The following is a 27951-nucleotide window of genomic DNA, read 5'->3' as shown; positions in this document are numbered from 1 at the left end:
GAGCTCTTCTTACAAAGGAAAGAAGAAACTCTCTCGCCTCTTTCTTTTCCTTTTTCAACTTTCTTTGCGGGGTTTTTTGATGGTGGATGCTTGGTCAGATCTGCTGCCTTTTATGATGACTGATGCTCGGGTCAGAGGGAGAGACAGGGGCCTCACACCTGGAGAGTGTTTGAACTGCTTGGGACTGAGGTGTCAGGGCCCCTGAAAAATCCCAGAGAAGGTTGTTTGTGAGGCAGCTCAGAAGTGCTTTTCGGGTTTTGGAAAATGCAGGCAGGCCAGGAGAGCTCCAGCATGCATGCATGTGTGTGCCTGTTTGGTGACAGGCACATGTGGCCGGTGTGTTCCGTAACTTCGCTGGTCTACACTGGGGGCTTGTGTCCCCTCTGTCTATTTACTGGTGAGATGTTGTCACTGCCGACTCCTGGAAAAATGGAATGCAGTTCTTGGATGGAATGCCTCAGGCTTGGAGCAGGGTATAGGTAGATGTCTCCTTTCTTTCTTTCTTTCTTTCTTTCTTTCTTTCTTTCTTTCTTTCTTTCTTTCTCTCTTTCTTTCTCTAACTTGGGATTCTAGACAAATGTTTGCAACTCTGGAGCAGGAAACTGTTCCGTTTACAGGCAAGGTTCGTTGATGCCGGAGTCTTCCTCTTCGATGCTGCTCCCACCCCCGCCCTTCTTCCTGGAGGCTCAGTGTTCCGTTTGGTTTCCTTTTGCTCTCTTGTTTTGGGGGCTATGTTCTCCCTTCTGGGGCCCTGCTTCTGAGGGCGAGGGAGTCAGTGGGCTCTGCCTCAGACGTGAATGTGCTGGCTCTTTTACCCTGGGGCTCACTGAGGCTTTGGAGGCAGGAGGTTGGCGAGAGAGTTCATGGAAAGGCCACGTTTTCTAGGCGATTAGCTCAGTATTAGAACCACAAAATGACCTCGGAAGCCCCTTGACCTCTCTGAGACTGGACAGTATGCTGGCTCCTGACTCCTGCCTAGGAGGGAAAGTCATACCTCTGCAGTGAGGGGTCCTTGGGCTGCTGTGTGGCCCATCTTCTCATCTCCCTCCAGTCCCCAACCCCTTCTTTGCTCTTCGGGAATTTCTGGATTGTTTTTCTATTACTGTCCACTGGGGAGAAAAGGAGTTAAAAATTTAGCTCAAGGGTACAGCTAAGGGAGGGAGGGAAGGTGCTGATCTGACCCTCTGTGTAGAACTCCTTCCTTAGATCGGGTTCAAACTGCCCCCCACCCATGTCCAGCTCATCCCTGCTTCTTTCCTCTTTCTCATGGAGGGAGCTGAGGGAAGAAAGACAAAAGGGAAGTGATGTGAGAGGTCCATAGGGCTTCAGAGGGCTAAGGGAAGAAGCCCGTGGGTTCTAAAGAGAGGGAAGCCTCCCCCTTTGCCCCCAACTAACAGTCCCTTGGAGGCTACTTTCTCTCAAGGTGTGAGATCCAAATCCACGGCTTCTCAACCCATTTTCTAAAGTTCCTTTGTTTCGGAAGCTATTCGTATAATCACTTGTGTCCCCTTCCCCAAATCCCTAGTCCCACCCCAGCTACTCACAGAGCCCATGGGTACCTACCTCCCCAGCAGAGGAACAAGAGAGAGGGGAGAAGGCTCAGGACAGGGTGTTGTGACCATTTCCAGGGACAGCCCTGCCACATCAACCAAAGTTTTTAGCAACTTTGAATTTTAAGAGATGGGTGGAGAATTTACTCATATGGAGCATTTCCAAATCTCTGTTCTACTTGCTGTATCTTAAAATCCACACCAGCAGCCATTCACTTAGGAGGAGGTAGGGACAAAGAGACAGACAGGCAGACAGACAGACAGACAGACCGAGACTCCAGCTGGGAAGAGAGGAAATGTTCCTTCAATTAAAAGTAGGAGAGACAGAACCTTGCTGGGATGTGTGTGGGGAGGGGGGGTATTGATTCGCAGTTTGTAAATCGCTTCCTAGAACTTGGGGACTCTATCTCAGGCAAGGAACAACTGGCCTCGGTTGGCTGGTACTGTCTCCTTTGTGCCTAAGTGCCATAATACATGCAGGGGCTAGAGGCCCCCGGGCAGGAGAGGGAGTGAGTAGAAAGGGAGCTGGGCCGCTCCTGGACTGCAAATTTTTGAGGCTCATGTCAGATGTGCACCCATTACTCATAGGGGCAGATGACCAATTGTGGGCCCTCTAGAGGCCCAGGTGAGGAAGCTGTAGTCACCTGGGAACATTGGAGCTGCTCTCTGCAGTGTGAGGGGCCCATCAAAGAGAAGAGGAAGGAAACAATGGAAGGGGAGGTTGGGGTTCATTCAAGGGTTTCAGTCCCAGAGGCCGGAGCTTGGAGATTCCGTCAGTCCCAGACTCTCAGTCTTTCCAGGGCTGAGCACCTCCACAGGCTCCCCAATGGGATGGTCTCACCTCCTACAATTCTAGGAGCCCGGCTAGCACTCCTTATCTTTGCCGCGTCTTCCCTCCAAGTCCCTGGGCCCTTCACGCTGGCCCTCCTACTTGCACCTACCGGGGCAGAGGGGCTGCCCCCAGCGCTGCCAGCGCCCGCGGTGGGTCTCCCTGGGAAGAGTGGCCAGCCAGGGGAGGGGAGTCTGGTTGGAAAACAGAGTTGGGAAGTTTCCCAGCGTGAGTTGAGCGCTGACGGATTTGTGATCAGCCATAAAACCGGCGCGTTCAGATTCGTAAATCAATCTCGTCTTTCTCGCAGAATGAACGTTCGCTTTATCGGCAGCAAGAAAGCGCTCCGCTAGCGCTCAGGCGCTTGTTTATTTGAACATGGACATTCCCAGGATCCGAAAAGAGTGTGGGCATTTTAACAGAACCTGCCTGGCGTGCCTTCGTGTCACTCTGCTGTTCTTTTTCTTGTCCTTAAAGATAGTTTCTCGGTTTCAGAGATTGCTGTCTTTCATGCTCCTGCATATTACTTCCAATCTCTCTGTCTCTCTTATTTTTTTCTTTCAGACTTTAGTGGACTGTTTGTGTATAGGGGACCATTTCTAATGGATTTGTGGCCAGGACTTTGTAAGGAGTTGCCCTGGCTGGAGCCAGGAGCAGGGCTCACATCGGCAGCAGGCTGAATTCAATACCAGTCTGTGTTTTGTATCTGGACAATCAAAGCCGGTCACCCCCCTACAGAGTCTGGGCTCCGCTGGCGCCCCACCCGAGCATGGGGAGCGGAATTCCGAGGAGGAGGCAGGGGCTGCCCTGTTGCCCCATTGGGAACTTACCGGGCCAGGCCAGCGGGGCGGGGTGGCTGTTTCTTTGGGGGTTGTTAAGGCACCTGGGTCCTCAGCCTTCTTCCCATTGAGTTGGTTTTGGTTCAGACCTCTCCAAATGAACCGATGGCGACCCCTCCACCCCTGCTCCCCTACCCTAGGCTGAATTTATTCTCCCTGCCCTGCCTGCTCTGGCGATGTAGGCCAGGCTGCACCCTGACGGAGCTGCTGAAGATAAGGCTGGGAATGTGCCGAGAGGGGCTCCTTCAGGAATGTCTTTTCTGCTTCCCTTTGCATTCCCACCCCGCACGGTGGGCCAGGACTCAGATTCTGGTTGTAACTGGTCTGCTCATTCTGGGGCCAAGCTGTAAGTGAAGGTTTGGGGGATTTTTTGTTTTGTTTTGTTTACGTCCGAGATGAAGGAGCATGTGTCTGTTTCTCTCTCTAGGCCTAGGGAATGGATTTCTCCTATCATCCCTGTGTTTAACCCTTTATTATGAGACACCCTCGCCATCTCTCCCCATAGATCAGGCTCCATTGTCTGCTGATTGGGAGCTTAGGGTACTAACACCTGGGTAATAGGGACCCCTGCCTGCCAGGCAGCCTTCAAAGCCTCTTTCCTCCCTTTCCTTCCTCTCTAGTTCAAATCTTCAAGCTGTCTTCACTAGTGTGTTTGGGGTGGAGGAGGGCACAGAGATGAGGTGTGACCTAGGTAAAGAGACACTGAGTATCCACTGCTTTTGTGTAGATACCTTAGTCTGGGGTCTTTGTCTCTAGAGCGTATTCTCAGCTGGTCAGTAGAATTTGATTCCCTGGGATGGTAATAACACAACTGGGGAGGGGGGAGTCCCCCTTGTGGTTATTCTCAGCCCTGGGAGCTCCAGCGTCATTTCTTTACCCTGTCCCTTTTCTGCCCCTTCCAAAGGTACCATACAAGATCAGAAGGAGAATTAAAGCCCCATTCTTTATACATATGTAACTTGGACTTATAAAGTGTTTCTTTTGAAGCTGGTCCCTTTAGAAATGTTCTTGCTTTTTTAGGGAGGAGGGAGTTGGTCCCACTAAAATCAATATCTGAGGAGTGAGAGGGAGAACGGAGTTGAGGGCAATCTTGATCTTAAAGGATGCAGAGAGAAGAAGTGGAAGCTGAGAAATCCAGGGGCTTGGAGCCGGGCTCCGCGCCCACCCCACCCCCACCCCCCAGACGCCCCTGCAGACTATTTCTGCACCTCCACGAACTAAGCAGAAGCAGGAGGAGAAGGGAGAGAGGAGAGGTGGGCTGTGGGTAAGTGTGTGCCTGGGTGGGGGGAGGTTAGGGAGCTGTAGGTAGAGTAGGTATAGATGTGAATGTGGGAGAGAGAAGGAAAACTCACTACTCTTCTTCCATTGGTGGGTTGGGGGGAACCTATTTTGCAGGAAAATTTCTCCTCCTGAAGGGGAAGGTCATAGTGGTCCTTTGAGCCTGAAATCGAAAGACCCCCTTCCCCCTCCTGGTCACGTGATTCATTAAATAATTAATGCCGAGGTTGCAGAATAGATATGTATTCGTCAGGAAAATCGCAGGCTCGGTCTCCCTGTTTCTGACGTGCAATTCAACTGTCCTTTGAAAAACAAGCCTGTACCCCGAGAAAAAAAAGAGAGAGGGGGAGAGAGGGAGAGAGAGAGAAAAAGAGAGGGAGACAGCAATAAAACAGCCCCGCAGCCGGAGCCACATCGCGGGCTGGGGTATTGTAAGTAGAAGGGATTTCTCACTACCTACCGCGTCTTATATGTCCATGTAAATTTATTGTTTGTTATTAATGTTATTGTCGTAAAATGTGACAAATAGCCATCTTCATTTCCTGCCATTTCTCTTCACACGGTGCTCTGTGTGTTTATACCCATTGAGGCATTGCATAGAGATTTTAGGAATATTCCTCTTCTCTCTCTCACTCTCTCTCCCCCTCTTTCTCTGTCTCTCTCTCTCCCTCTCCTCCAACCTTTTTCTTGATTTATAGCAATATGGGTGTCAGCTTCTCGACTGGCATGCCAGCCATTGTGTGTGTGTGTGTGTGTGTGTGTGTGTGCGTGCGCGCGTGCGTCTGTGTGTTTGTGAGCGAGTTGTGTTGTTTATGGCCATGTCTTCGATAAATCATTTCTCACGGAAAATGATGTGGAAGCTAGGCTATTTCTGCGGCCGGGGAGAGACTCGCTCTCGGAGCCACTTCCTCCCTCTCCGCTCTGCTCCCAGGAGTTGGTTATTTCAGACGATTTACAGTAATATATCAGCAGTTAATATGAAAGCTCTATGGCTGGAGGTCTTAAATTACAGCATCTGTGATTATCAATTAAGGGGAGATTTGTATAAATTTGGTAAACCAGAAATGCCTCATTGGCATATAAACCCAGTCAAAGACCACGACCTAATATAAAAATTATATTTGCAAGCCTGATAGAGCCAACATTCCTGAAGCAGCAGACAGAGCTCCATTTTTCAGCGGTTCCCCTCCAGGAGTTTGGCGGCTCCGACTCCAGCCCAGGGTAAAGAACCCAACTCTGAAGGCAGAAGGAGCCTGGGGGCAAGAGAGGTGGAGGCGGAGGGAGAAATTATTGGAGTTGAAGGCAAAGATTTTTGTAATCGATGGGGATCAAATCGAAGCCCTCTGCACTTGAAAGGGGGATGGAAGGTTTTCTTTGTAGAACTAAAGCTTCATGGTAGGATCGATGTGTATGACAGGGTATCGAGGGTAGAGAAGGAGCTATACTCAAATCCAAATTGGGGGAGACAATGGGGGCAGAGGGTGAAGAGTAGGGAGAGAAGCTGAAAGCCTTGGCTCCCCACCCTCCTGGCTAACAAAACAAGGAAATGAATTCACACCCCAGTAGCCTTCCTTCGACCTCCTGAAACAAAGAAAGTTTCCTCAGCAGTGAGGGACTGTGTGTGTATGGGGCTAAAGCAGGAAGAAGTTCTCTAAGTTTTTCTTGAAAAGAAATGTTCCAGGAATCAGGTGGTCCCAGAAAGTTGGTGAGTGTTTTAGGACATATGGTGTGTTCTCCTCCCTAAGCCCCCATCCAGAGAGAGAGCAAATGGGGTGCAGATTGGGAGGGGAGAACTGATAACTTACCTCTTGGGTTTCATGTGGGGGTCTCCATCCCTCCCCATTAGAGAAGAGCCTGATGGTCAAGAGCAAAGCCAGAAGGAGCTTTAGTGTCTTTAGTGTCCATAGAATGTCCGGGGACATTCTACACTGCACCCCAAAGTTGTGATGGATGAGGAGCAGAGGGCCAGAGTGTTTGCCAAGTCCGGTCAGGGCTGCTGGCTTTTCCTTTTCTGGCTGGAGCCCAGCCAAGTGACTTTATAGCCACTATTATCCATGATATTTAACTCTGCCTGCTAGTGTAAACCTTTGAGGAGAAAAATTAGAGTGACGCCGCACCCAGGTGTTAATTATTCATGGCATCAGCCTTGTGGAAGTGGTGGCTTCGGCCTCAGTCTGGAGCTTACAGGAGCTGGCTCCCATGCTCTGTTCCAAGTGGCGCTGAGCCCCATCCTTGTTAACAGGAAGATTTGTGGGTGGTGGGTGGTGGATGAAGCCTCCCAGATTGGGAGTCTGGGTTGAAAGGGATTTAGGGAAAAAGAGAAGGAGAAGTCAAGCTTCTAGGTTAGGATGAGTGTGGTATGGTGTTACCTAGTTTGGATAAAAGAAAGCAGAGAGAGTGTGGATTCAGAGGCAACCTTGACAGGACTGCAGAGGGTGGGGAAAGGGGAGGACTGGGGGAGAAAGATTTGAAGGATGAGTGCTCCAACCCTTCAGGCTACCCTTTTCCAGCGCTGGAGATTCCCACACACACTCAGGGTGAGAGTCGAGTCTTTTTCCCTCACCTGGGAAGTTGGTGGGGGGGGGGGCAAGGATGTAAATGTAGGGAGAGTTTCTCCGGTGCTTTTTCCCCAAGGAAGCATTCCAGAATTTAGGCCAAAGTCTTGGAATCCCTGAGAGAAGGGGGAAGGATGACCTCTTCCTTGGAGAGGAGGAGGGACAGGAGGGAGAAGAAGAGGGTGGAACCAGGTTTTATTAGCTTCTGAATTCAGCCTGTTTGGGAGGATGGGAAACAAAAGGGAAAGGCTGAAGGATTTTGCTCTTTGGGACAGGTCAGAGGTTAGGGGGAGAGCTGGGAGCCAGTCCTATAGACCTCTACTCCAGTGTTACCAACTCTCCCTACTTCTCTGTCTTCCCTCCCCCTGCTGCCGTTGCCAGTGACGTGAAGGACTGATACCCCCCGCTTTTCCTCTCCATTCTCTCAGCCCCCTTCAGGTCTTTGTCTCTTCTGGCCCTGGGGGCACCCCCTCCCCTTTCTTTTCCCCAACTCACACTCAGTCTTCCCCCAGGAGAGACAAAAGCGGGGAGATCATCCTCTCCACCATTATGTCTCAGTTGCTGGCTCCTTGCTGAATCTCTCCATGTGAGGCCTGGTGCCCTCCATCCAGGCATATAGGCCTACACCCGAATCAGCAAGTTTGGAAAGACTTTGTTGTTGTTGTTCTTTTGTATATAGAAATATTTGGTTTACTTAGCCATGAAGCGTCTTGCCTCTTATCAGTTCTGCACATATACATATACACATATACACCCCATTTGCTTTTGTGCTGTTCAGGGGTTGAGGTAGAATGTATTTGGTGGAAGGGGCTTTTGGAAAGCTGCTAACTCCTTCTTCTCTCCAGACTCTTCTCCCCGGTGATTATAGTGTTGATCCCTGTGCCTTTAAGAAGCTGGGCTGCCAACGCTTTAGCAATCAGAGGAATTGAATAAAAAGATGGAGAGAGAGAGAGAAAGGATGAAGGGAAAAGGGAGGGCCCCAGAGAGAGAACAAGCAGGAGGATCCATTTCTGAGGGGAGAAGTTAGGGCAGAGTCCAAGAGGCAGATGACAGGGAGAATAAAGACAAAGGCCAGTCAGAGCGGCAGGGAGGCTGTCCTGGGACAAGGAACCCCACAACTTGGCTGGGTACACACACACACAGATAAGTGAGAAGGAGGGAACTGGAAAAGAAACCACTCACTTTGTCCCCCTTTCTGTAGAAGAGAATGTCTTTGTGATGGAAGGATGTGTGTCGTCCCCTCTACCCCCTGCAGATGAAAGGGCCCCAGGCCAAGGGCTCCACATTGCCCCCAAAATAAGAGGGGCAGCCTAATGAGTGAGCCCAGAAGTGATTTCTGGAGACACTGCTAAGTCTTTCACGGGCTCAGTTCAAACTCACTGAAGTCAGAGAGGCCGAGTATGAGAAGACAAAGAGGCTGTCAGAAAGGGACAGAGACAACAGAGATGGTTTTAAAAAGGCAGGAGAGAGAGAGAGAGAGAGAGAGAGAGAGAGAGAGAGAGACTGTTGAAAGAGTCCAACCCTGGGGGAGGGCAGGCACAGAGACAGGGGAGGCCGCAGGGGTCTGGAAGCTCCTCCAGACCCGGTGCTTTCTTTCCAGGCAGCTGTCCAAAGCTGTGGCCATCCCAGAAGCAACTGGCCCTAGAGTAGGCCCTCAGGGGGGTGCTAAATCAGGTGTGAGGCAGCTGGGGTAGGCACCGAAGTGTCAGGGAATGGCCAAGAGGGTCCGGGCACTTCAGTCTCCTCTTCCACCACCATCACTAACTTAATGGCTGGAATCTCCCAAAACAGAATTCCACGGGGTGGGGGTTGGTGGTGGTATTTGGGGTCAGGGTCTCACACCCGGACCCTGGAATCCTTCCTCGGCCTCTCTTTCCCCTGGCGGATTTGGTCTCTTCTTTCCCTCTTTCGGGTCGGGGAGAAAAAAGTTGATCTGCCGGCCGCCAAAGAACTTTCCCTTTCACCTCCAATCCACATCTCCTCCCTCGAACCCCCAGCAGGAACAAACGGATGCTACCCTTACTAATCTCCTCCCTCCCCCATCTTTCAGGAAAGAAAAGGAAAAAAGGAAAAGGGGAAGGAAAGTTCCTACGAGCCTAAGCAGCTTTAGAAAACTCCAGGGAACCTGGAAAATGCAAACCTCCTCGCCTCCCCCAGGCGTCCCCGCGCCCCCTCGCCGCCGCGCTCTCCCGCCCCGCGCCCCCCCACCCCCACCCGCCCGGCCCGTCCTGCCCAGAACTCTCTTCCCGGCCCGTCCTTCCCCTCCCTTCCCGGCCGGGCCGGACATATGGAACCCATTTCGCTGGTGACATTGAAGAGCCGCCCGTGCGCCCGCCTTCCGCCGTGGCGCCCCCGGCTCCCCGCGCCTCGCAGTGCCCCCTGTCATTCGCCGCTCCTCCCGCCCGGCAGCTTGGCCCGCTCTCGCAGCCCCGGCCCGGCTGGGTGCCAGGCGCGCCCGGCAGCCCCGCAGCCCCGCGCGGGCCCTCCGGCTTCTCCGGCCGGCCCCCCGCCCCGCCTCCGCCTCCCCGGCTGCGCCCCGAGCGCAGCCCCCGCGCGCGCCCCGCCGCCCTGCGGCCTCGAGGGCCGAACAAAGCCGGGGGCGGGGGCGGGGGCGGGGAGGGGGCGAGCGCTTCCGGGCCGCTCCCCGCGCCGCCCGCCGCTCCGGGGCTGCCCGGGTCTGCACGGGCGGGATGCGGCGGGCTGCGGCCGGGGCGCCCCCGCTGGGGCCGAGGGACCCGGGCCTGGCAGTCGGCTCCCGCGCGCCCGCCGCTCCCGGTCGCCCGCGGCCTGCGCCCTAGCGCGAGTCCGCACAGGTAAGTGGGGGTGCGGAGCGGAGCGGCCCGCGTCCGGCTAGGGATGTGTGTGTGTGCGGAGGGGGGAAGGCGGCGGGGGTGGTGGCCAAGACCTCAGCCCCCGGGGTCTCTCTCCGGGATCAGGAAAGAGGCTGGATCTGAATCGTGGAAGACAAAGCTGAGAGCACCTTTAAAGAGGAGGGTGGGTGCTGAGGGTGGGAGAGGGGTCCGGCTGTGCGGGGCAATGTGGAGGAATGTGGCGCTGTACCCCCGCCGGATGTGTGGGCCAGGACCGGATTACGGGATGGGGAAGCTCTGTGGCTCGGGAAGGGTGTTGGAGGCTCTGGAGGGTTTTCCAGGGAGGAGTTGGAAGCTGTGCCTCGTGAAGGAAATGTGGGGGCATCTCCTGGGGTCGGGGGACAGCTGGGCCCTGCTTCTACAGTCCAGCTGCCACCATGGTGAGCCTTTTAGCACCTGGCGGGTTATTTGAAGCTGAAACTACAAGGGTTGCGGTGAGGCCGGGTGTTAAACTGAGAAGGTAGAAGGGGTGATTTATGGCTTCAGAGAAGCTATGTTTACTCCCAGACTGCTCTGGAAACTAAAAACCAAACAGAGCAGAGGCGGGAGGAGCCCCTCTCAGGAGTGGGAGGTGATGCCAGGTTCATTCACTGGGATTTATTTTCCCAGATGTGGGGAGATGGTGGGAACTGTCCCTTTGCAGGCGCAGGATGTGGTAGGTCTGTGTGATGTATAAGGAGGCAAGTATGCACGTTGGAGGTGTGTTAGTGTACTGTGAGAGGACATTTGCACACAGGCACACGTGCACTCGGGCTGGGGTGTGTGGGGCACAGCATCGCTTTGTGAGTGGGCGTGAAGGGAGCTGGGAGGGTGGGAGGGAGGCTCAGTGTTCTCTGGTCCTGGGACTCCGTGTTATGGTAGCTCTGGATACACTTTGCTGCCCTGGGCCCTCACCTGGGGGTAGAGCCTGTTCTTGCTTTCCTCCCACAGCCACATGTAGCACAGTCCATTTGGTCTGGTCCCTGGCCCCTCCGTGCCATCTGCCCACGCGGCCTGATCTTCACTTTGAGCCTTTAACTTTGCCGTGGGAGACCAAGGAATTAGTAAGCATGGCTGCATGGGGAGGGGAGGAGAGATAGATGGTTTCACACTGGGCCTTGGCAGCCTTGGGTTCCACCATCACTGCTGAATTTACCCCCAAATCTCTGCTTGGGAAGGGGAAAGTGAGTACAAAGGGAAACAGAGCGAAGGAGCTATGCAGGATGGTGGGGGTGGGGAGAGAAATATTTTGACCCCAGATAGTTATTTCCTCAGGCCAACTGGTGGCTCTTGCATTTCTGTCTAGAAGCCCGGCTTTGCCTGGAAATTGTTTTGCATTAAATTTTCTCAGCCGCAGAATTATCTTTCCTCGCCTCCAGCTAAACTTGCATTTTTCCACCAGACACTTGGGCCCCGCACCAATGAAATCTGAGAGGAAGCGGCTGGGCCCTAAGTGGCCGTAATTTAATTGATTTTATCATAAATCATCAACTTGATGAAGAACCCGAGGTTTCAGTGAAGTAAATTGATATTAATGGGAGTTTCTTGAAATGCAAACTCGCTGCATTGTTGGGGCATCTTGAACTGGGGAGGTGGATTTCATGCGTCCCAAGAGCAGAGAGCCTGGACGTGGAGCCCCCGCACAGCATTAGGGGGTAGGGAAAGCAAGCTGTGAGGGGCAGCTGCAAGCAGACCCATTTCTTTGGGGGGGAGCAAAGCAAAGAATGGAACTTTGTTGGGGAGGGAGCAGACCCTGACTCTGAGCCCTTCTGGCCATCTTGGGAATGCTGGTCTCCAACTAGGGGGAGGCAGTTGGGGAGGCTAGTAGGTGTGTGGGCAGAGTTGGGGGTCGGGTGAGAAGGCCAGACTGGTACAATGGGTGCATTGACTCCTGGTTAAAAATTGCCAGGTCAAAGCCTTCCTCCTCTAATTATACAAATTAATTATTTACTGCTCAGGTTGCTGTGTCCAAAAATAGCACTTTTGATTTGGTGATGGAGGTAGAGAACAAGCTACCCTCCTCTCAAACACTCACAGACACACGCGCGCGCGCACACACACACACACACACACACACACAAGAGCAGTAAAAACTAGTGTATGAGCCTCTGTGGGGGCAAGGAGAACCAGGAGTGGGGTTGGTGCTCAGCAGTGGGGGTGTACACATTTAAATCCCAAGAAGAAATATGCTTTTGGCAGAGACAGTGCCCTTTATCGTCTAAATTCAGTTTATTACTACATATTGTCACTCATTTTCACATTAGCACACAGAGAACCACAAGCTGTCAGTCCAAAAAGGGACCTTAGAGATCACTTTGCCCAATGCCTCCCTGCCACATATATGCTCTGGCTTTCCAGAGGGGACACTGAGGCCCAAGGAATTCACTGCTTCAGGTCATATAGCCGATCTGGAACACCTAGCATCCAAGCCTCCTGACTGCTGAGCCTATTGCCAAGTATGACTTTAGACAAATCACTTCCTGGCTCCGAGCCTCAGTTTCCCTGCCTGTAACAGTGGCAGGGGTTGGAGACGAAGTGTCTGAGTTCTCCCTAGGTTCGACCTTGGGAAACTCTCTAGTGCTTGGGAGCAGCTCACTTGTGAGCTGGAATTCTGAGGGCATCTGGGGATAGAAGTTACTGCATGGTTAATTTGCAATATACAGGGAGCAATATACATGCCCAGAGCAGTAGATAGTTACTCTGACTGGCTCTAGGAAATCTATGAGAATCTGGACCATTCCTCCTCTTGGAGGTGTTTTTTTTTTTTAAGATTTTATTTATTTATTCATGAGAGACACAGAGAGAGGCAGAGAGGTAGGCAGAGGGAGAAGCATGCTCTCTGTGAGGAGCCTGATGTGGGACTCGATCCCAGGACCCAGGGATCTGAGCTGAAGGCAGCCGTTCAACCACTGGGCCACCCAGGTGTCTCATGAAGTTGTCTTTATTTTCTGCAGAGAAGCCCAGACTGAGAACAACTAAAATAGAAGTCAGTGAAGAGGGGCTAGCTAGCTGGGTTGGACTGGGATTGGCATTTGGGGGGGGAGGGCTAAGGAAAGGTGGGGGGGGGGAGGCCTCCCTCACAGAGCAAGGCGTTTCCCCAGCCAGGCACTGCGCTGAGGCTGGAGTTGTTCAAATTTCGGTTTTTGAAATTCTTCCTACTCCAGCCCAGATACTGTAATGGTAGGCCACCACCTGTCCCCCAGTCTCACCCTGACCCCAGGGCCTTTGGGCCTTCTCTTTTGAGGGGAGGACACACACAGGGTGCTGCAGCATGTACCAGGTGACCTCCCAGGGCAGCCAAGACAGAAGGCCTATGAAGCAGATGGACCCCCACCCTCTTCTTTTTTTTTAATTTTTTAAATTTTTATTTATCTACGATAGACACACACAGAGAGAGAGGCAGAGACACAGGCAGAGGGAGAAGCAGGCTCCATGCACCGGGGAGCTGGACGTGGGATTCGATCCTGGGTCTCCAGAATCGTTCCGGGCCAAAGGCGGGCACCAAACCGCTGAGCCACCCAGGGATCCCACCCCCTTCTTGTTCTTGTTTTCATCTCCTTTCCCAGCTGGAAGTAGATAACAATTCTCAGAAGTTGCATGGTTGTGAGAGGGAGGTTTCTTGTAGGGTCAGGGATATGGGAGGCCACCAGGGGACCAAAGGTTTCCAGACTGCCTTGGGAAGTGTGGTCAGGTACAAGAGTTCTGGTGGAGAAGTGGGAAGAGAAGGGCACAACTTCATCTTTGGGGTTCCAGAAATGAGTCTCTGGTTTTGAGAGGAGGGGACACCCAAAGGGCTGGCAAGTCCAGACCCTGGCCCTATCCTATTCTAAGTCTGGGGTTTTATATTTGGAGGCAATTCGGAAGGCCTTCCGCTGATTGGTCATTAATCCGGTGAGTTATTGTCTGCGAAACAGAGGTCACCGGGAGAGAGACATCCAATCTGTCAGGAGAGACCTGCCCAGTCACTGGCAGGCTGGGCCCCTGTTCGCCTCTTGCCCGCTGCTCCCTCGCCTCCCCAGCCACCCACCGCCTCCCCAAGCTGTCCCAGCCGCCAGGCTCCCTCTCGCCTCCACCGGTCTGCCCACCTTTGTCTCCACAACAGCCCGGGGCGTGGGGAGGGGGGCAGTCTGCCGTGTGCTTGGCGGGGGCTGAGCGCCTAGATGCTGCTGGCCCCGGATTCGGAACCGGCTCGCGCGCCCACAAGGCGCCCGCCGGCCAGCCCCTGACTCCTGACTCGGCCCGCGCGGCTCCTGCGTCCGCTCCGCCGGCGCATCCGGGCGGCCTCCGCGGTCACCGAGCCACTTTGCGAACCCTCGTGGCTGCGCTGGTTTTTCTGCTTCCCTCTCGAGCCCCTCCACTTGCGGGGGGTGAGGGGGAGAGAGCAGAGCTGCCGTTTATCTTCTCCAGCGGTGGCGGCCTCTGTCTTCTTTCGATCCCCCGCTTCCGCTGAGCCGGGTCTACACTGGCCTCCGCGCGCGGAGGCACGGAATCTTCTCCTTCCCGCTTCCCCTTTGTTCCCTCCCGCCTGGCATCTTGGGGGGGTGGAATCCAGATACCCAGAGCCATCTTCATTAGCAATGTGATTTTACCACCGCCAGCTTTGAAATCTTTATTAACATTCAGGAAGAGATGGACATTCCGGGGCGAGTGTGGACTTCACACGACTCCGCTGCGGCCACAAAATTGGGCAGTGAAGCTGGGAAAGAGAGTGTGTGGGGGGGGGTGGGGGGCAAAGCCCTAAGAGGACCGGAAAGAAACGGATCTCTAATCGCCCGGCCACCTCCCAGCCCCACCACTCCCTTGGTCCCAGCTTCTCAGGGAGCCCTTGAGGTTGAGCTTGGGGCCAGATCCGGTCACCCCAAGGCTGGTATCAGAAATTTTCAAGGAGCCAGCCATTTTGTGATTATTGAGAGGAGACCTTTCGTTTGCTCTTTGGTGGATTTTTTTTTTTGGAGAGGGGAAGAGGGAGACAGACCTGATCCCTCTAAGGCCTGGAAGGGTGGGCAGCCAGGAATGGAGAGGTTTAAAGAGCTCCTTGTCCCCTGGTGCTGGGTACCGATTAGGAGTGGGGGAGGGAGGTGTTCTAGCGAGTGGGAGGGGGAAATATGCCCAGAAGGGGACCATTTTTTCTCATTTTTACCTTTTTTTATTGATTTCTGCCTTTGTTAGATTACCCTAACGTCTCTGTCTTAATCTTTTCTCCGTTTTTCTTTTTCAATCTCCCCCTACACACACACACACACACACACACACACACAAAGTAAGGTTGCCCAAATTTCCCTACTTGGGTCCAGAAAGAAATTGTTCCCTCCTCTCTCTGGTCTGCCCCTAGATCATGACTTCATGGTCAGGGGTGATAAACTCCTCTAGACCCCAGTCTTCCCTCACACCCCTCTAATGTCTCCTTCTCTGAGTTCCCTGGCCAAACTCCTCACTGCCTCGCCTTTGTCCCCTGAAGTCTGAAAGGTCTCCGCCTGCAGCAACAGCTCAGAGGAAACCTGCACCCTCCATGCTGCCTGCTTCACCATCCACCTCCCAGCCTCCCAGCCCCAGTCAGGGGCAACTGGCCAGCCAGAAACCTCCAAGGAAGGAATCAAAAAGACCAGAAAGAAACCAGACTGGGATCGAATTGCCTCCCAACCAGTTCCAATGGGCTCTGTTCTCCAGAATTAGTAGGAAGCCCCTGCTCCTCCTACCTCCGCATTTGAGGGTGCGTGTCCTCTGAAATTTTTCTCCAGGTCAGCTTTATGAATCTCCAGTCCTCCTTTTCACCCCCACCCAACTGTGTCCCAGCTCCTGGTGTCCCCAGAAAGGACCACAAAGAGTCGAGGACGCTCTGGGAGGGGAAGGGTCCATTGCTGTCTTTGGAGAGTTCCTCCGCCCTCCCTCAGCTCAGCTCCAGGCTGGGTCCTCCTGCAGCCCCGTCTCCCAGGCCTGTGCAGCTGGCAGGTTGCCCTCTGGGCTTTCTTAATTCCTTGAGGCAATGCTGTGCAGCCCCATAGTGATCAGTTTTTTCTCTTCTCTCAATTTTGCAATGACCTTCTCCAGCTAGTGGTAGCAACAGCTAGGAGAGCTGGATGGTCTAAGGTACATTTTTGACTCTTAATTTTGTGGAGTAAGAGAAAAGACCCAAAGGTGCTCGTTCCCTTAAGCCTCCCTGGGCTGAGTCCCCAACACACCAGGCCCAAAGCTACAGAGAAATCAACAGCGTAGGTCTCTAAACTAGTGTCTAGAAATCTCAGGACAGGCTCTGTGCAGCCATGTACACAGGCAGCCGGTGATGGCGTTCTTAAGGGTCTGGGTGTGAGTCATAACATTGGCTTGGGCTTGGGCATTTTCTTTTCCTAATACTACTAATAAAGAGAAAAATGGCTCCCACTCTCTATCCTCACCACCACCCCCTTCCTTCAGCCACCAGCTCTCTAGGCAGGTGGCAGGGTCCTTGGTATATCACAGTGGGAAGCTCTGCATGTGGTTCTGTTGCTGGAGGGCAGGCAGGCCATGGGGTCCCACCCACCCCCTGTTCAGCAAGACCCCAAGAAACTCGCTGCTCCAGCCCAGGAAAACTGACTTAATAGGATGGAAAGAAGTAGAAGCTGGAGGAGACCGGGGTAACACTCTGCATGAGAGTCATGAGAGTAGGACCCTTTCTCAGCCTAAAGCAGAGCTTGTGAGTGGGGTGTGAGGAAAGCCCTGCCAGACACAGCCACCCTTTCCTGGAGGGGAGACAATAGCTGGAACCATCTCTCACCTTTGTTCTCCCAGTCCCATCTCTTCTGGTGCGTCCAGATGGGAGAAGGCAAAAGCCAAGCATTTTAACCAGGAGGTCACAGGGTAGTGGCTGGCTCTGCCTCTGTCTACTCGAAGTGAAGGGAACAAGTTTTCCAAGGTGCCTTTGTAGAAAGGAGAGACTATCTGCCTTCTTTTTTATCTCCTAAGTCCCGACTCAGCAGTTAAGCAGAGTTGCAAACACTCATGCTTTGGGAGATGTCCTGGTCCTCTTTTTGTCTCTCCTCCACCGGGAGTGGCTCTTCCCCACCCCCCCACCCCCCCACCCCGCCCCAAATCTGCAGACACCTACATTCTTGGCTCTTGGTTCCCTCCTACAGGCCTCCTTGCCTTTTCCTGCCCTTCTCAAACACACCCTAAGAAAAGTTTAGCTTTTGTAGTCCTCCATGGTTGTGCCAAGAGTCATAAATCTTGCAGAGCTAAGAGAAACAAACAGGTTTGTTCTGAATAATAATAATAACTACCCTCCTTCTCTTCTGCCAGCACATTTAAGGTGAAGCCATTTTGGTAGTTCTTCTCACCTTCTTAGAAGTACAAATGTCCTTATCACCTATTAGCCCCTTCTGCCTAACCGGAGGTGAGAATCTTAACAGAAACTTCTCCGTGAAGTTCTTACAGCCTCTCTATTGCCAGCGCGTCTGGAGCTCAAGCTAAACAGAGTGCTCCTTTTGTCACCCTCTCCTCAACCCCCCTTCTCCTGCAAGATGGTCTGGATTTTTAAAATAATCACTCACCGCTTGTTGTCTGTTCTCAAAAGGGGGGGGGGGGTGTTTAAAAAAGAAAGGTCTGGCTGTCCCCCCTACCAGTTGGAAACTGGGACTGGAGATTTGTGGGGAGAGAGGAGGAATTGGGAGGGTGTGGGGGAAGAGAAGAAACAGACTGGGAGATTTGGAGGAGGGGGGAGCCAGGGCAAGAGGGCGGGAGACCCAGCCACTAGTCCCAGAGGAGTGAAACTACAAAAAAAAAAAAAAAAAAAAAAAAGCCCTAGTCCTGCCCAAGCGAATGAACGCAGAGGGGCACCCAGCAGTCCCACCCCCAGGCACCTTGGGTGCCTTTGGCTAGGCCTCCCCACCTACTTCTCAGTTAGCACAATGGTTTACCAGCGGGGTGCGGGGTGGGGGGCTGTGAACTCCACTGGCTTTGCCTTGCCTGTGCTCCCTTCTTCCTCCCCGGCCAAAAATCTCAATTTAAAAATTTACCTGTTCTGAAAAAAACAAAAAACCAAAAAAAACCCCAACCCAACCAACAAACAAAACCTCAAACAAAAATCTCTACCTTCTTTCCTTTCTCACTTTTTTTTGAGGGGGGGGTTAAAAAATTTCCCCCTCCCCCATTACCACCAACACCTTCCCTCCTTATCAGGCATCTAAGCTTGCTAAAGGGGGAGTGGTGGGGGTGTGTGTGAGCTTGTGTGTGAGTGAGTGTGTGTGTGTGTGTGTGTGTGTGTGTGTGTGTCTGTGTGGTTTTTTTCCCTGTGCAAAAGCAGAGGCCATTGTTACGGAGAGTAGGGCGTACCAGTCTTGTAGGGCAACCACACTGTGGCGGCTTGGCCGAGCCGGAGCCCGGAGCCGGATTCTCAGCGAGCTGAGCCGCCCGAGCACCTTTCGGTCTTCTTCTATTTTTTTCCCCGCTCCCCCACCCCCTCCCTCCTGCGCACCCCGCTCCTAAGCCGAGTGAATTGAAGCGGACGCCGCGCGGCTCCTCCGGCCGCTCTGCCCCTCGGGCTCCCCAGCCGGGGTGGCTACTGGGGGGGGCGACGCAGCTTTAAACAGTGGTCTTTTTTTCCTTTGCCTTCAAGGAGGGGAGATTTCTCGCCTGCCGCTCGCGCTGGGGCTCGATGTGAATATATATTATGTCTGCCTGTTCTCCCCTCGTCGGTGGCTAAGGTAAGCTGGACTGAAATAGGCTATCAGTTTGTGAATGGCGGAGAGTATGTCTCAATGATTTATGGCCCATATGACTCCAATCTCGGTTCAAGAAGAGTTCACAAGCTTTAAGCTTCCTTCCACGCAGCGACTCTCCTCTCTCTCTCTCTCCCTCCCTCCCCCCTCCCTCCCTCCCTCTCTCTCTCTCTCTCTCTCTCTCCCTCTCTCCCTCTCCCTTCTTGCTTCTCTCCTTTTCTCCTCTCTTTTCTTTCAGCAGCCAGATCCAGGGCTGAATTTTTTCCCCCGGCTGCTGAGAAGAGCTTAACCTTTCTCTCCTTTCCTTTCCTGTTCTTTTTTAATTCCTTCCACTATTTTTTTTTTTTTTTAAGTCCTGGAAGGTGGCCTATCCCCTCTCTCCCGGCTTCCCCAGCTATTGTTACTCTCCCCGGCTCTTTTCAGGGGCGCGTCTGGACAGGTGGGGTTCTTGGGGTGGCTCACCGCCCTGCTCCAGCGAGACCCCGGGGGAAGCCCGGAGCCACCGTCTCCCTCCCTCCCTCTCTCCCGAGAAGCCATATGGAGCCTGGATTTTTCCAACATGGAGGCAAGGGAAATAGACATGTTTGGCTTGGTAGAGCTGCTCCCCACCCCCTCTCCTCCTGGATCCCTAGATCTCGGAGCCCCTCCACACCTTCGCCTCTTCTCACTGTCCCATCAGCCAGGCCTCTGCGCCCTGCTGCTGAACCAGGCCTGCCAAAGGCAACTCCCCGAGCGGAGTTGCTAAGGCGCCTTTTAATTCGGTTACCTCCAGCGCCCAAACTTGCTGCCCTCAGCCCGGTGTGCTTGGAACCTGCCGCTGCTAGCCGGCTAGGCGTCCTGGACGCTTCCTCCTCGGCTCCTTGGGCCAGCATAGCCGGTGGCCAGCCACCCCGGCAGCGGCGGCCGAGACAGCCGGAGGCGGCAGCCAGGGGCTAGCTCCAGCCACAAACCTCCCGGCCCTTTCTCGCCGCTGGCGGAGTCTCCATTCTTTCCTGTTACGTCTCTGGCTTCTCCGATTCCCACACTCGCCTGCCTGGCCTCTGTCCTGCGATGGTGTGCAGGTTTATTGCAGGGTGAACGTCAGGAATTTCGGCCCCAGGCGTCTAGTCAGATTATTGCTTTATTATCACCATCATCATCATCATCATCATCATCATTACTGCTGTAACAATCATTTAGACTAAATAAAGCCAGGGCCCAGCCAGCCAACCCCTTCCAAGGTTTTTATTTCATTCTCTTCTCTATTAATAACAAACTTAACTGATGCCTGTTAATTAATTCCCCCTTCATCCCGGGCTGCTCCGAAGCTAATTTTGGTTAAATCATCAGAGGCTAATGGTAATAATAATAAAGGGATTGGGTCAGCCTGGTCAACTGAACTCCAGTTCTCCTCCCTGGACGGACCTGCTGCTTTACCGACCCATGTGTATATCCCAGAAATAAATTCTTCCCAGAAACCAATCGGAACTCAGGGCTACCCGGGCTCCCTTTTGAGTGTAAATCTGTGCCATTAAGAAGGGGATTTATGTGTGGGAGGGACTTCCCTCACCTGCACTCCTTTTATTTTCCTATTTTGAGTTTTCTTTGGAGTTGACCAGCTGTGCTGAATGAGATTAAAGTAGACCAAACTCACATGTCAGAAGAGAGGGTCACTCTGGAGGTTTTATGAAATGCGATGGTGAGAGATGCGGGAAGACAGGGAGGAAAAAATGCAGTCAGAAGTTTTAGAGAAATACACAAAATCCTATGACAGCTCACAGCTTTATTCTTTCTGTATCATTTTAAAAGTCTGCATTAAAATAATGATTTTTTTTTTTTGCCTTGGAAAACTTCAGCAAGCAAAGTACTCTGTTTCCAACCCAGAAAATAATATTGTTCTGATTGCTCTGTTGACTTTCTTTTTTTTCTGCCTTGGGGAAAGATGTTCTCATTCAGGAAGCACTTTCATATCTCTTGATAGAAAAGTCCAGCCGTTATCCAGTTTCTCTCTGTCTTCTTTTCTTTTCTTTTCTTTCTTCTTTCTTTCTTTCTTTTAGAAATGAAAGGAAACAGACTGTCAAGGAAAGGATAGGGAAAAAAATTAGGTCTGATGAAAAAAATGGAGCGAGGAAAGACCTGGGCCAAATGGTCACTGCACCAACCAGTCGGGCCAGGGAAATGGAAACAATCCTGCTCCATCTGGAGGCCCCATGGGGGCTGCTAGCTGCTGGGTCCCAGCCTTGGCTGAGCAAAGACTCAGATGGAAAGTGGTGGTACCTGCAGCAGAGCCATGGAGGAAGCTTAGTTCTGCTGGCTCCTGGAGGTTAAAAATCTTCTGGAAGTTTCTAGGTCAGGCTGATGCTGTCCTCGTGAGGTGGGAGGGGAGAGAGAGGGTTCCTCACAGGAGAAGGTTCCCTGCTCAACTTGGTTCTCCTTTCTGTCCCTTCGGAGATCCTCTGTTTTTCGGGGTTTTTTTTTTTTTCCTCCAGGCTAGACTGCTTGGGTAAGAAACCTAGATGGACACGGAGCGAGGCAAAGACAGGAGACAGGAGGCCTCTCAGCTCAGAGGACAGTGTTGGTGATGCTTTTATTTTGGAGTCTCCTAGTTCCCCCCTCCTTGAGCCACCCTGTCCCAGAGTTAGTGGTGGAGGGGTGGGTTGGGAGGGGGAGGAGGAGAGGTCAGGAGCTGGCACTAAGTCACCAGTGAAGCCCTGGCCTTCGCTGTAGGAAGATTCAATACTTAGGCAGTCCCCAAAGGAGTAGAGTCCTTATTTTTGAAGTGGAAATAAAAACTGGTGGGCTTTTTCTTTAAAATTAAAATAAGAAATAAGCAAAATCCATTTCAGGTCAGGGAAGTGGCCTCAGCATCTGCTTTGAAGATGTTGGGGTGGGGGAGAAGAAGAAACCCTATTGATGTCAGTTTCCTTTTCAGCTCCTAAGATGGATTCGAGCCCCAGTCCTCTTCTCCCCCTTGTGTCTCTTCTCTCACCCCGCAGGTCAGCGGCTCCCAACGGACTCGGGAGGAGGGGGGCAGAGAGGGGAGGGGGGTCCGGCGCCTCACGTGACCCCCGCGGGTGCCAATGTCCGGTCGTGAGGGTATCAGGCTCTTGCAAGTTGCCACCCACTGCCCGGGCCTCGCCCAGCGATGCAGAAAGCCACCTACTACGACAACGCCGCGGCAGCACTCTTCGGAGGCTATTCCTCGTACCCTGGCAGCAATGGCTTCGGCTACGACGGTCCCCCCCAACCCCCCTTCCAGGCCGCCACGCACCTGGAGGGCGACTACCAGCGCTCGGCGTGCTCGCTGCAGTCCCTGGGCAACGCCGCCCCGCAGGCCAAGAGCAAGGAGCTCAACGGTAGCTGCATGAGGCCCGGCCTGGCCCCCGAGCCCCTGCCCGCCCCGCCCGGCTCACCCCCGCCCAGCGCCGCACCTACCAGTACCACTAGCAACAGCAGTAATGGGGGCGGGCCCGGCAAAAGCGGCACCCCCAAGTGCGTTCCGGGCTCCAACTCCACCCTCACCAAACAGATATTCCCCTGGATGAAAGAGTCAAGGCAAACGTCCAAGCTGAAAAACAGCTCCCCCGGCACAGGTACCAGCCCTCTGCCTTCCTCCTCGTCAGCTTTTGTCAGAGCCAGGAATGTCACTGTTATTCTAGCGCCCGGCCCCTAGGCGCCCAGGCGGCGGCCTGGGAACAATGTCAGGTGGCAGCTGCGGCAGCAGCGCTTTTCCCGCCCCCCACCCCACCTGATGACCCCTGACCCGCCAACACCCTCTCCTTCCAGCCACCCTCCACCTGAGCTCCAGAAAGCCAGGTGCTCGCTGGGCCTCAGCCCTCTGCAAGGCCAGAGCCACGAGACGCTGCCCATAGACGCAGAGTCGTCAACGATTGATTATTATTAAGTATGATTACTGTGGGTATTAATCACAATCGCTCGGGCGGCCCCGGGGTATCGGCCTCCAGGCAAAGCAGCCTCTTCGAGCCACACTTCGGCGCCCTAACCACCCACCGAATGTCCAGATTCCCCCAGGGGATCTCCTTGGCCGCCCACCTTGTCCACAGGACCCGGCGGGGAAGTGTGTGTGTGTGTGTGTGTGTGTGTGTGTGTGTGTGTGTGTTGGGGCGCGGCGGGGGGAGGTCTTCCCAGAAGCTGGAACTGGGGATAGGGGGGAGAAAGCGTGCGCGAGAAAATCCAGCTCTAAATAAATGGCCATGCGGCTCTGTCTGCGTGACATGATCAAATTTTCATAAGCTGGGGCAGCAAGAGGAGAACAGGTCTCTTAATAAATGCCACTATTATAGAGTGTCCGCTAATGCGACGGGCGTTGGGGGGGGGGGGTGAGGAGGAGGCGGGGACGGGAAGGGGAGGGCGGCGGGGGCTCCGAGTCCAGGCCTGGATTTATTAAGAAACCATGCATTCAATTTCGGCGTGTTCAGTAATTATCTTTTATTTCATTTTGTCCCCTTCCCACCCCTCCCCCTCGGATCCAGCGGAGGGCTGCGGCGGCGGCGGTGGCGGCGGCGGCGGTGGCGGCGGCGGCGGCGGCGGCGGCGGCGGCGGCGGCGGCGGCGGGGGCGGCGGCGGGGGAGGGGACAAGAGCCCCCCGGGGTCGGCGGCGTCCAAGCGCGCGCGGACGGCGTACACGAGCGCGCAGCTGGTGGAGCTGGAGAAGGAGTTCCACTTCAACCGCTACCTGTGCCGGCCGCGCCGCGTGGAGATGGCCAACCTGCTGAACCTCAGCGAGCGGCAGATCAAGATCTGGTTCCAGAACCGGCGCATGAAGTACAAGAAGGACCAGAAGGCCAAGGGCCTGGCCTCGTCGTCCGGGGGCCCCTCCCCCGCCGGCAGCCCCCCGCAGCCCATGCAGTCCACGGCCGGCTTCATGAACGCCTTGCACTCCATGACCCCCAGCTACGAGAGCCCGTCCCCGCCCGCCTTCGGCAAAGCCCACCAGAATGCCTACGCGCTGCCCTCCAACTACCAGCCCCCTCTCAAAGGCTGCGGCGCCCCGCAGAAGTACCCCCCGACCCCGGCGCCCGATTACGAGCCCCACGTCCTCCAAGCCAATGGAGGCGCCTACGGGACGCCCACCATGCAGGGCAGCCCCGTGTACGTGGGCGGGGGCGGCTACGCGGATCCGCTGCCGCCCCCTGCCGGCCCCTCCCTCTACGGCCTCAACCACCTTTCCCACCACCCCTCGGGGAACCTGGACTACAATGGGGCGCCCCCTATGGCCCCTAACCAGCACCACGGACCCTGCGATCCCCACCCTACCTACACAGACCTCTCCTCTCACCACGCGCCTCCTCCTCAGGGTAGAATCCAAGAAGCGCCCAAATTAACACACCTGTGATGGGAGAGGGAGGGCGGAGGGGCGAGGTCATGGGGTGGGTGAGAGCCAGGAGGGGTGTGAGGACCCGCGGAGCTCTGGGAGGGCAGCCCAGAGATCCGAAGGATGAGCCCGAGCCCCCCCACCCCCGCCCCCGCCCCCGCCAGAGGTGATAGCCACGATTCCTGGAAGAACAGGCCTGGAGCTCCTCTCCCAACCCCTGGCCTGAGAAGTTGCTTTTTACGGGCCTTCAGTCCTTGTTCCATCTGCCTGCCAACCCATTGGAGAAGAATCCACAGCGGACTGTGGAGATGACCCCATCAGCCCTAGGCCTCCAGCAATACCCAGTTGGAATGCCATGCTCCCCAGTGGAGTGGAGGAAGAGGAGATAGGGAAACAAGGCAGAGAAGCACATTTTAAAAAACAGATGAGATGGCTAAGCCATCACCAACCAACTTACCTTCCATCTTTGTGGGTAATTCCTCCAAATCTTGATTTTTTTTTTCTTTCTTGCAATTCTCCTTTAAAATTTAAAAAAAAAAAAAAAGGCATTTCAAAACCAAGGGCACAAAGCAAATTCCCCTCCCCTTTCCACGAAGCCTCAAGTTTCTTCCCATCTATTTGAGGTTCTTGGGCATTCCCTCCATTGCTAATCCCATATTTTCTGCTTTAGGACTTTAATATCTGTACCCCAGCCGCCCCCATCTTTTACAGTTTTCAGAGGGCTCAGGGATGGTGAGAGATCCTGAAAGTCAGAGCTGTCTATATTATAAATATATATTTTTTTCTTTTATGGAAACTGGGAGGCCAGAGCAGGCAAGATGTCAGGACTGCAGGTTTGCCCATTCTGCTGCCTCCCGTCTCAGCTCCAGGACCATCCCCCTCTCTCCACAAAAAAGTCGGCGACACGAGGTTCTACACTTTTCTTTTCTTCTGTTGCTCTCTTGACTTAACGTGAAAACAGGGTATATTTTAACAAACTGTCTGTCCCGGCCAGGGGCTGCAGCTGGGCCTGTGTGCCTTGCTCAGCCCCCTGACAGGACACTTTTGTTGCACTTAGAGTTTACATTTTAATGGATATAAAAACAACTGTGAGAGATGCTTGGGCCTTCAGGAGTCCAGCATCGCTCAAAAAGTGTGTGTTCTAGTGAACATTTTCATATATATTTATTGGTTATAGCCTGTTAAGATATTTTCTTTTTTGTATTATTTATCCCCCTACATTATGTATTTATATGAGGGAAAAAAATGAAAAATTGTACTTTTCTAGTATTTACTTGTTATAAAGGACGTTGTGTTTCCTGTCATGTAAAACCAGCTATTTTAGTTATTATTGTACTCTAGAAAAGAGCTGTAGATTTATGTTAAACGCGTACTGATGAGCAATTGTAATTAGTTCTAAAAGGCATGAACTCAGCTCCTATTGTCACTGTATAGTCCTGAATTTGTAGAATTAGAGTTAATTCCCTCTTGGAACTTTCTTTGTTCTTCCGTACTTTTTTCCTTACTTGAAAGGGTTGTCTGTCAAACCAATTCTTGAATAAACTTTCTGTTATCAATTTTATCTTGTCCTGGTGGTCCAATTTAGATAGCAGAGTCAGGCTGGTGTCTGCCAAATTTCCCCCAAGGAGAGAGAAGGACAGTGAAGACCTTATCCTGGCTTTTTGTGTGGGTGGCTCAGGCCCCTACCTCCACTGCCCCCCCCCCCTTTGTCAGGCCTCAGGCCTGGAATGTTCTGCCAACTTCTTTAGCTAAGATTTAAGTAACAAGTTGCAGGGGTGGGGGTGGGGGAGGAGGACCCTTAGGTGCTCTCTTTAGGTCTTTCTGTTTGGCTTCCTTGCCTCTCAGTTTTTCTCATTGACCTTTTGTCTTCTTGCTCCTTTGGCCACAACTTCCTGGCCTCCCTCACCCAACAACAACAACAACAACAACAATAACAACAGGAGCAGCAGCAACAAGGACAACAACAACAAAATCTGGCCGTGTACTGCTTCTTCCAAGCACCCTAAACTTCCCAGTTCTCTTCCGGAGCTACAAAGAAGTCGTCACGTGACCCGAAGCCCAACCACCATTGGGTCTAAAATGAAAACAAAGGAAAATAATTTAAAAAAAAAAATCTGAGGACTAGACTTCTCAGGTCAAACCTTAAAACTAAAGTGAAATTAAATCACTAAATAAAACTTGGGGCAGAGGGAGAGGAGGCGCCTTTGATTGCCCTGCCCAGGAAAGGGGAGGAGGGGGGAAGCGGTTGGATCCAAGCGTAAATAAAATGGTCCCCAGGCTAAGGTGCAGCTCCGTCTCCACGATCCTTGGGAAAACTTCATTTCTTAGTCGTGGTTCCATAAAAGTTTTATCACGTTGGAGCGAGGATAGAGAGGGTCTGTCAAAGATGAAATGTCACCGCCGCGTCCCTGGAGCCGATAAGAGCGAAGAGACAGGGCGGCTGAAATATGGAGCTAATTCGTTGAAAGAGAAGCGATGGCTGCGCTGAAGAGTTGCATAATTCTAATTGTAAGCGATGCGCCCGCATTGCTTAATTAGGAGCATATATTTGGTGGTAGTGATGGGGGGGCAGTGTCAGTGAGAATTGTTCCAGGCCCTCAGCCTTAAAGCGAGGACTGATTTTCATTTTTATGTTGCATCCTGGCAGTCCAAGGTTAGTAATTACAGTCTTTATGCAACAATAAATAACAATAAAAAAGCAACCTGAATTCTACACCCTCCCCCCACCACCACCACCAAGTAGGATTTTTAACTGGACTGGGCTCATCCAAGCAGCAAGCAATTTAGCATCGGGTCAGGCTATAATTTAAAGGCATAAGAGCGTGCAAAGTTTGATTGGGATCAAATAACGCTCAAGGGTTTTTCTTTCTTTCTGTCTTTCCCTCTTCCTCTTCCCTGAATAACATTTTCTGAATGATGTAACTAGATGAAGCGCCATGTTTGGCTCTGGGGGTGGAGTGGATTGATTATTTATCTAGCAGGAGAGAGGCAGGCCAAGAGAAGGAATTTAGCTTGAGTTTGAAAAAAAAGGAGCTTTGGCTGGAAGCTGGAATTGCAAACGAAAAATAAGGGCCCACTTGGCCTGGTGTCCTCTAGCCTTCTTCCTGTGAGATTCCAGGCGCTGGCTCAGCAGCCAAAGTCGTGGGGGGAAATATCTCTGCTGTAAGACTCCCAGCACAACAGGAGGCGGGGAAGCGGTGTCTCTGGGAAGGAGGGCTCCCTTGGCCCCTTTTAACACCCAACTTTTCTGCTGTTCTCTAATCTGGCCGTAAAATCTGTCAGCGGGGTTAGAGAGCCGTATTTCCTGCAGGGACAGTCTGGGCCGGGGTGATGCCGAGAGAAGCAGGCACTCCACCCTGCAGCCAGCTGGAGAGGCGGTGGAAGGAACTTCCACGGCTTCTCGAGGGGGTGGCGGAGGGAGAATCCTCTTTTAGGCCTCGCTGCACAACTTTCAGACGACTTCTACTCGGATTCTTCTGTGCCCATCCCCTCCTTCTCCACCACCCTCCTCCCCGCACACCCCCCACCTCCACCCCCACCCCAAGGGCAAAAACTGCCTTCTTTGGAGCGGAGCTGGACGCTGCGGTCTCTGGCCAGTTTGCCCAGTTCAGAGCATCCTTCTCTTTGCTGAGCCCTCCAGAGGCGTCCACCCCCTGTCCCTGCAGCCTGCCACCTACAAATCCCCTTTCTCCCTCCTGGCTCTCCTCTGGCCTTCGAGAATACTCACCGCCACCCACGCGGACGAATACTCACCGCCACCCACGCGACTGTTACAGTGACACAAAGTTTCGAGTTCCAGCGGCCGGCTCATCTGCCATTTCTCTGCTCACCAGCCTTCTCCTCTGGGCCCGGCCGCCGAGAGGGGGAGGGGGAGGGGAGGCCGGAGCCGTGGGAGTTCTCCAGACAAACTTTCCACCCAACTCAGCGGCCTTCCCTCTGTCCCCATTTCCCATCTGTTTCCCCGCTCTCGCAGAATCACCTTTCTCTTTGGCTATCACCCCCCACCCCCAGGCCTTTTAAAGGGATGTGGAATTTAGGCTGTTCCCT

At 53.3% G+C, this 27951-nt stretch overlaps 1 protein-coding gene and 1 long non-coding RNA gene across 2 annotated transcripts in view; one reads left to right on the top strand and one right to left on the bottom strand.

The window, feature by feature from the left end:
• HOXB3 (homeobox B3) overlaps positions 1-25463 on the top strand; it is a 27064-nt gene extending 1601 nt beyond the window's left edge. Inside the window, exons 2-4 of the mRNA XM_072747412.1 lie at positions 18488-18575; positions 21566-22162; positions 23063-25463. Coding sequence (XP_072603513.1) covers positions 21715-22162; positions 23063-23925 — 1311 coding nt within the window. The 5' untranslated portion in view covers positions 18488-18575; positions 21566-21714 and the 3' untranslated portion in view covers positions 23926-25463. The remainder of the gene's footprint in view (positions 1-18487; positions 18576-21565; positions 22163-23062) is intronic.
• LOC112917833 (uncharacterized) lies at positions 23198-27951 on the bottom strand. The gene is made up of 4 exons (XR_003234559.2): positions 27658-27951; positions 24362-24422; positions 23857-23919; positions 23198-23330 (listed from the first exon to the last, which is right to left on the bottom strand). It is a non-coding gene; the product is annotated as an uncharacterized lncRNA (long non-coding RNA).

The sequence above is a fragment of the Vulpes vulpes genome, chromosome 2 (genome assembly GCF_048418805.1).
Source record: "Vulpes vulpes isolate BD-2025 chromosome 2, VulVul3, whole genome shotgun sequence".
Classification (NCBI taxonomy): Eukaryota; Metazoa; Chordata; class Mammalia; order Carnivora; family Canidae; genus Vulpes; species Vulpes vulpes.
Note: the sequence above shows the minus strand (reverse complement) of the source record. Positions and strands in the feature narration are given on the sequence as shown.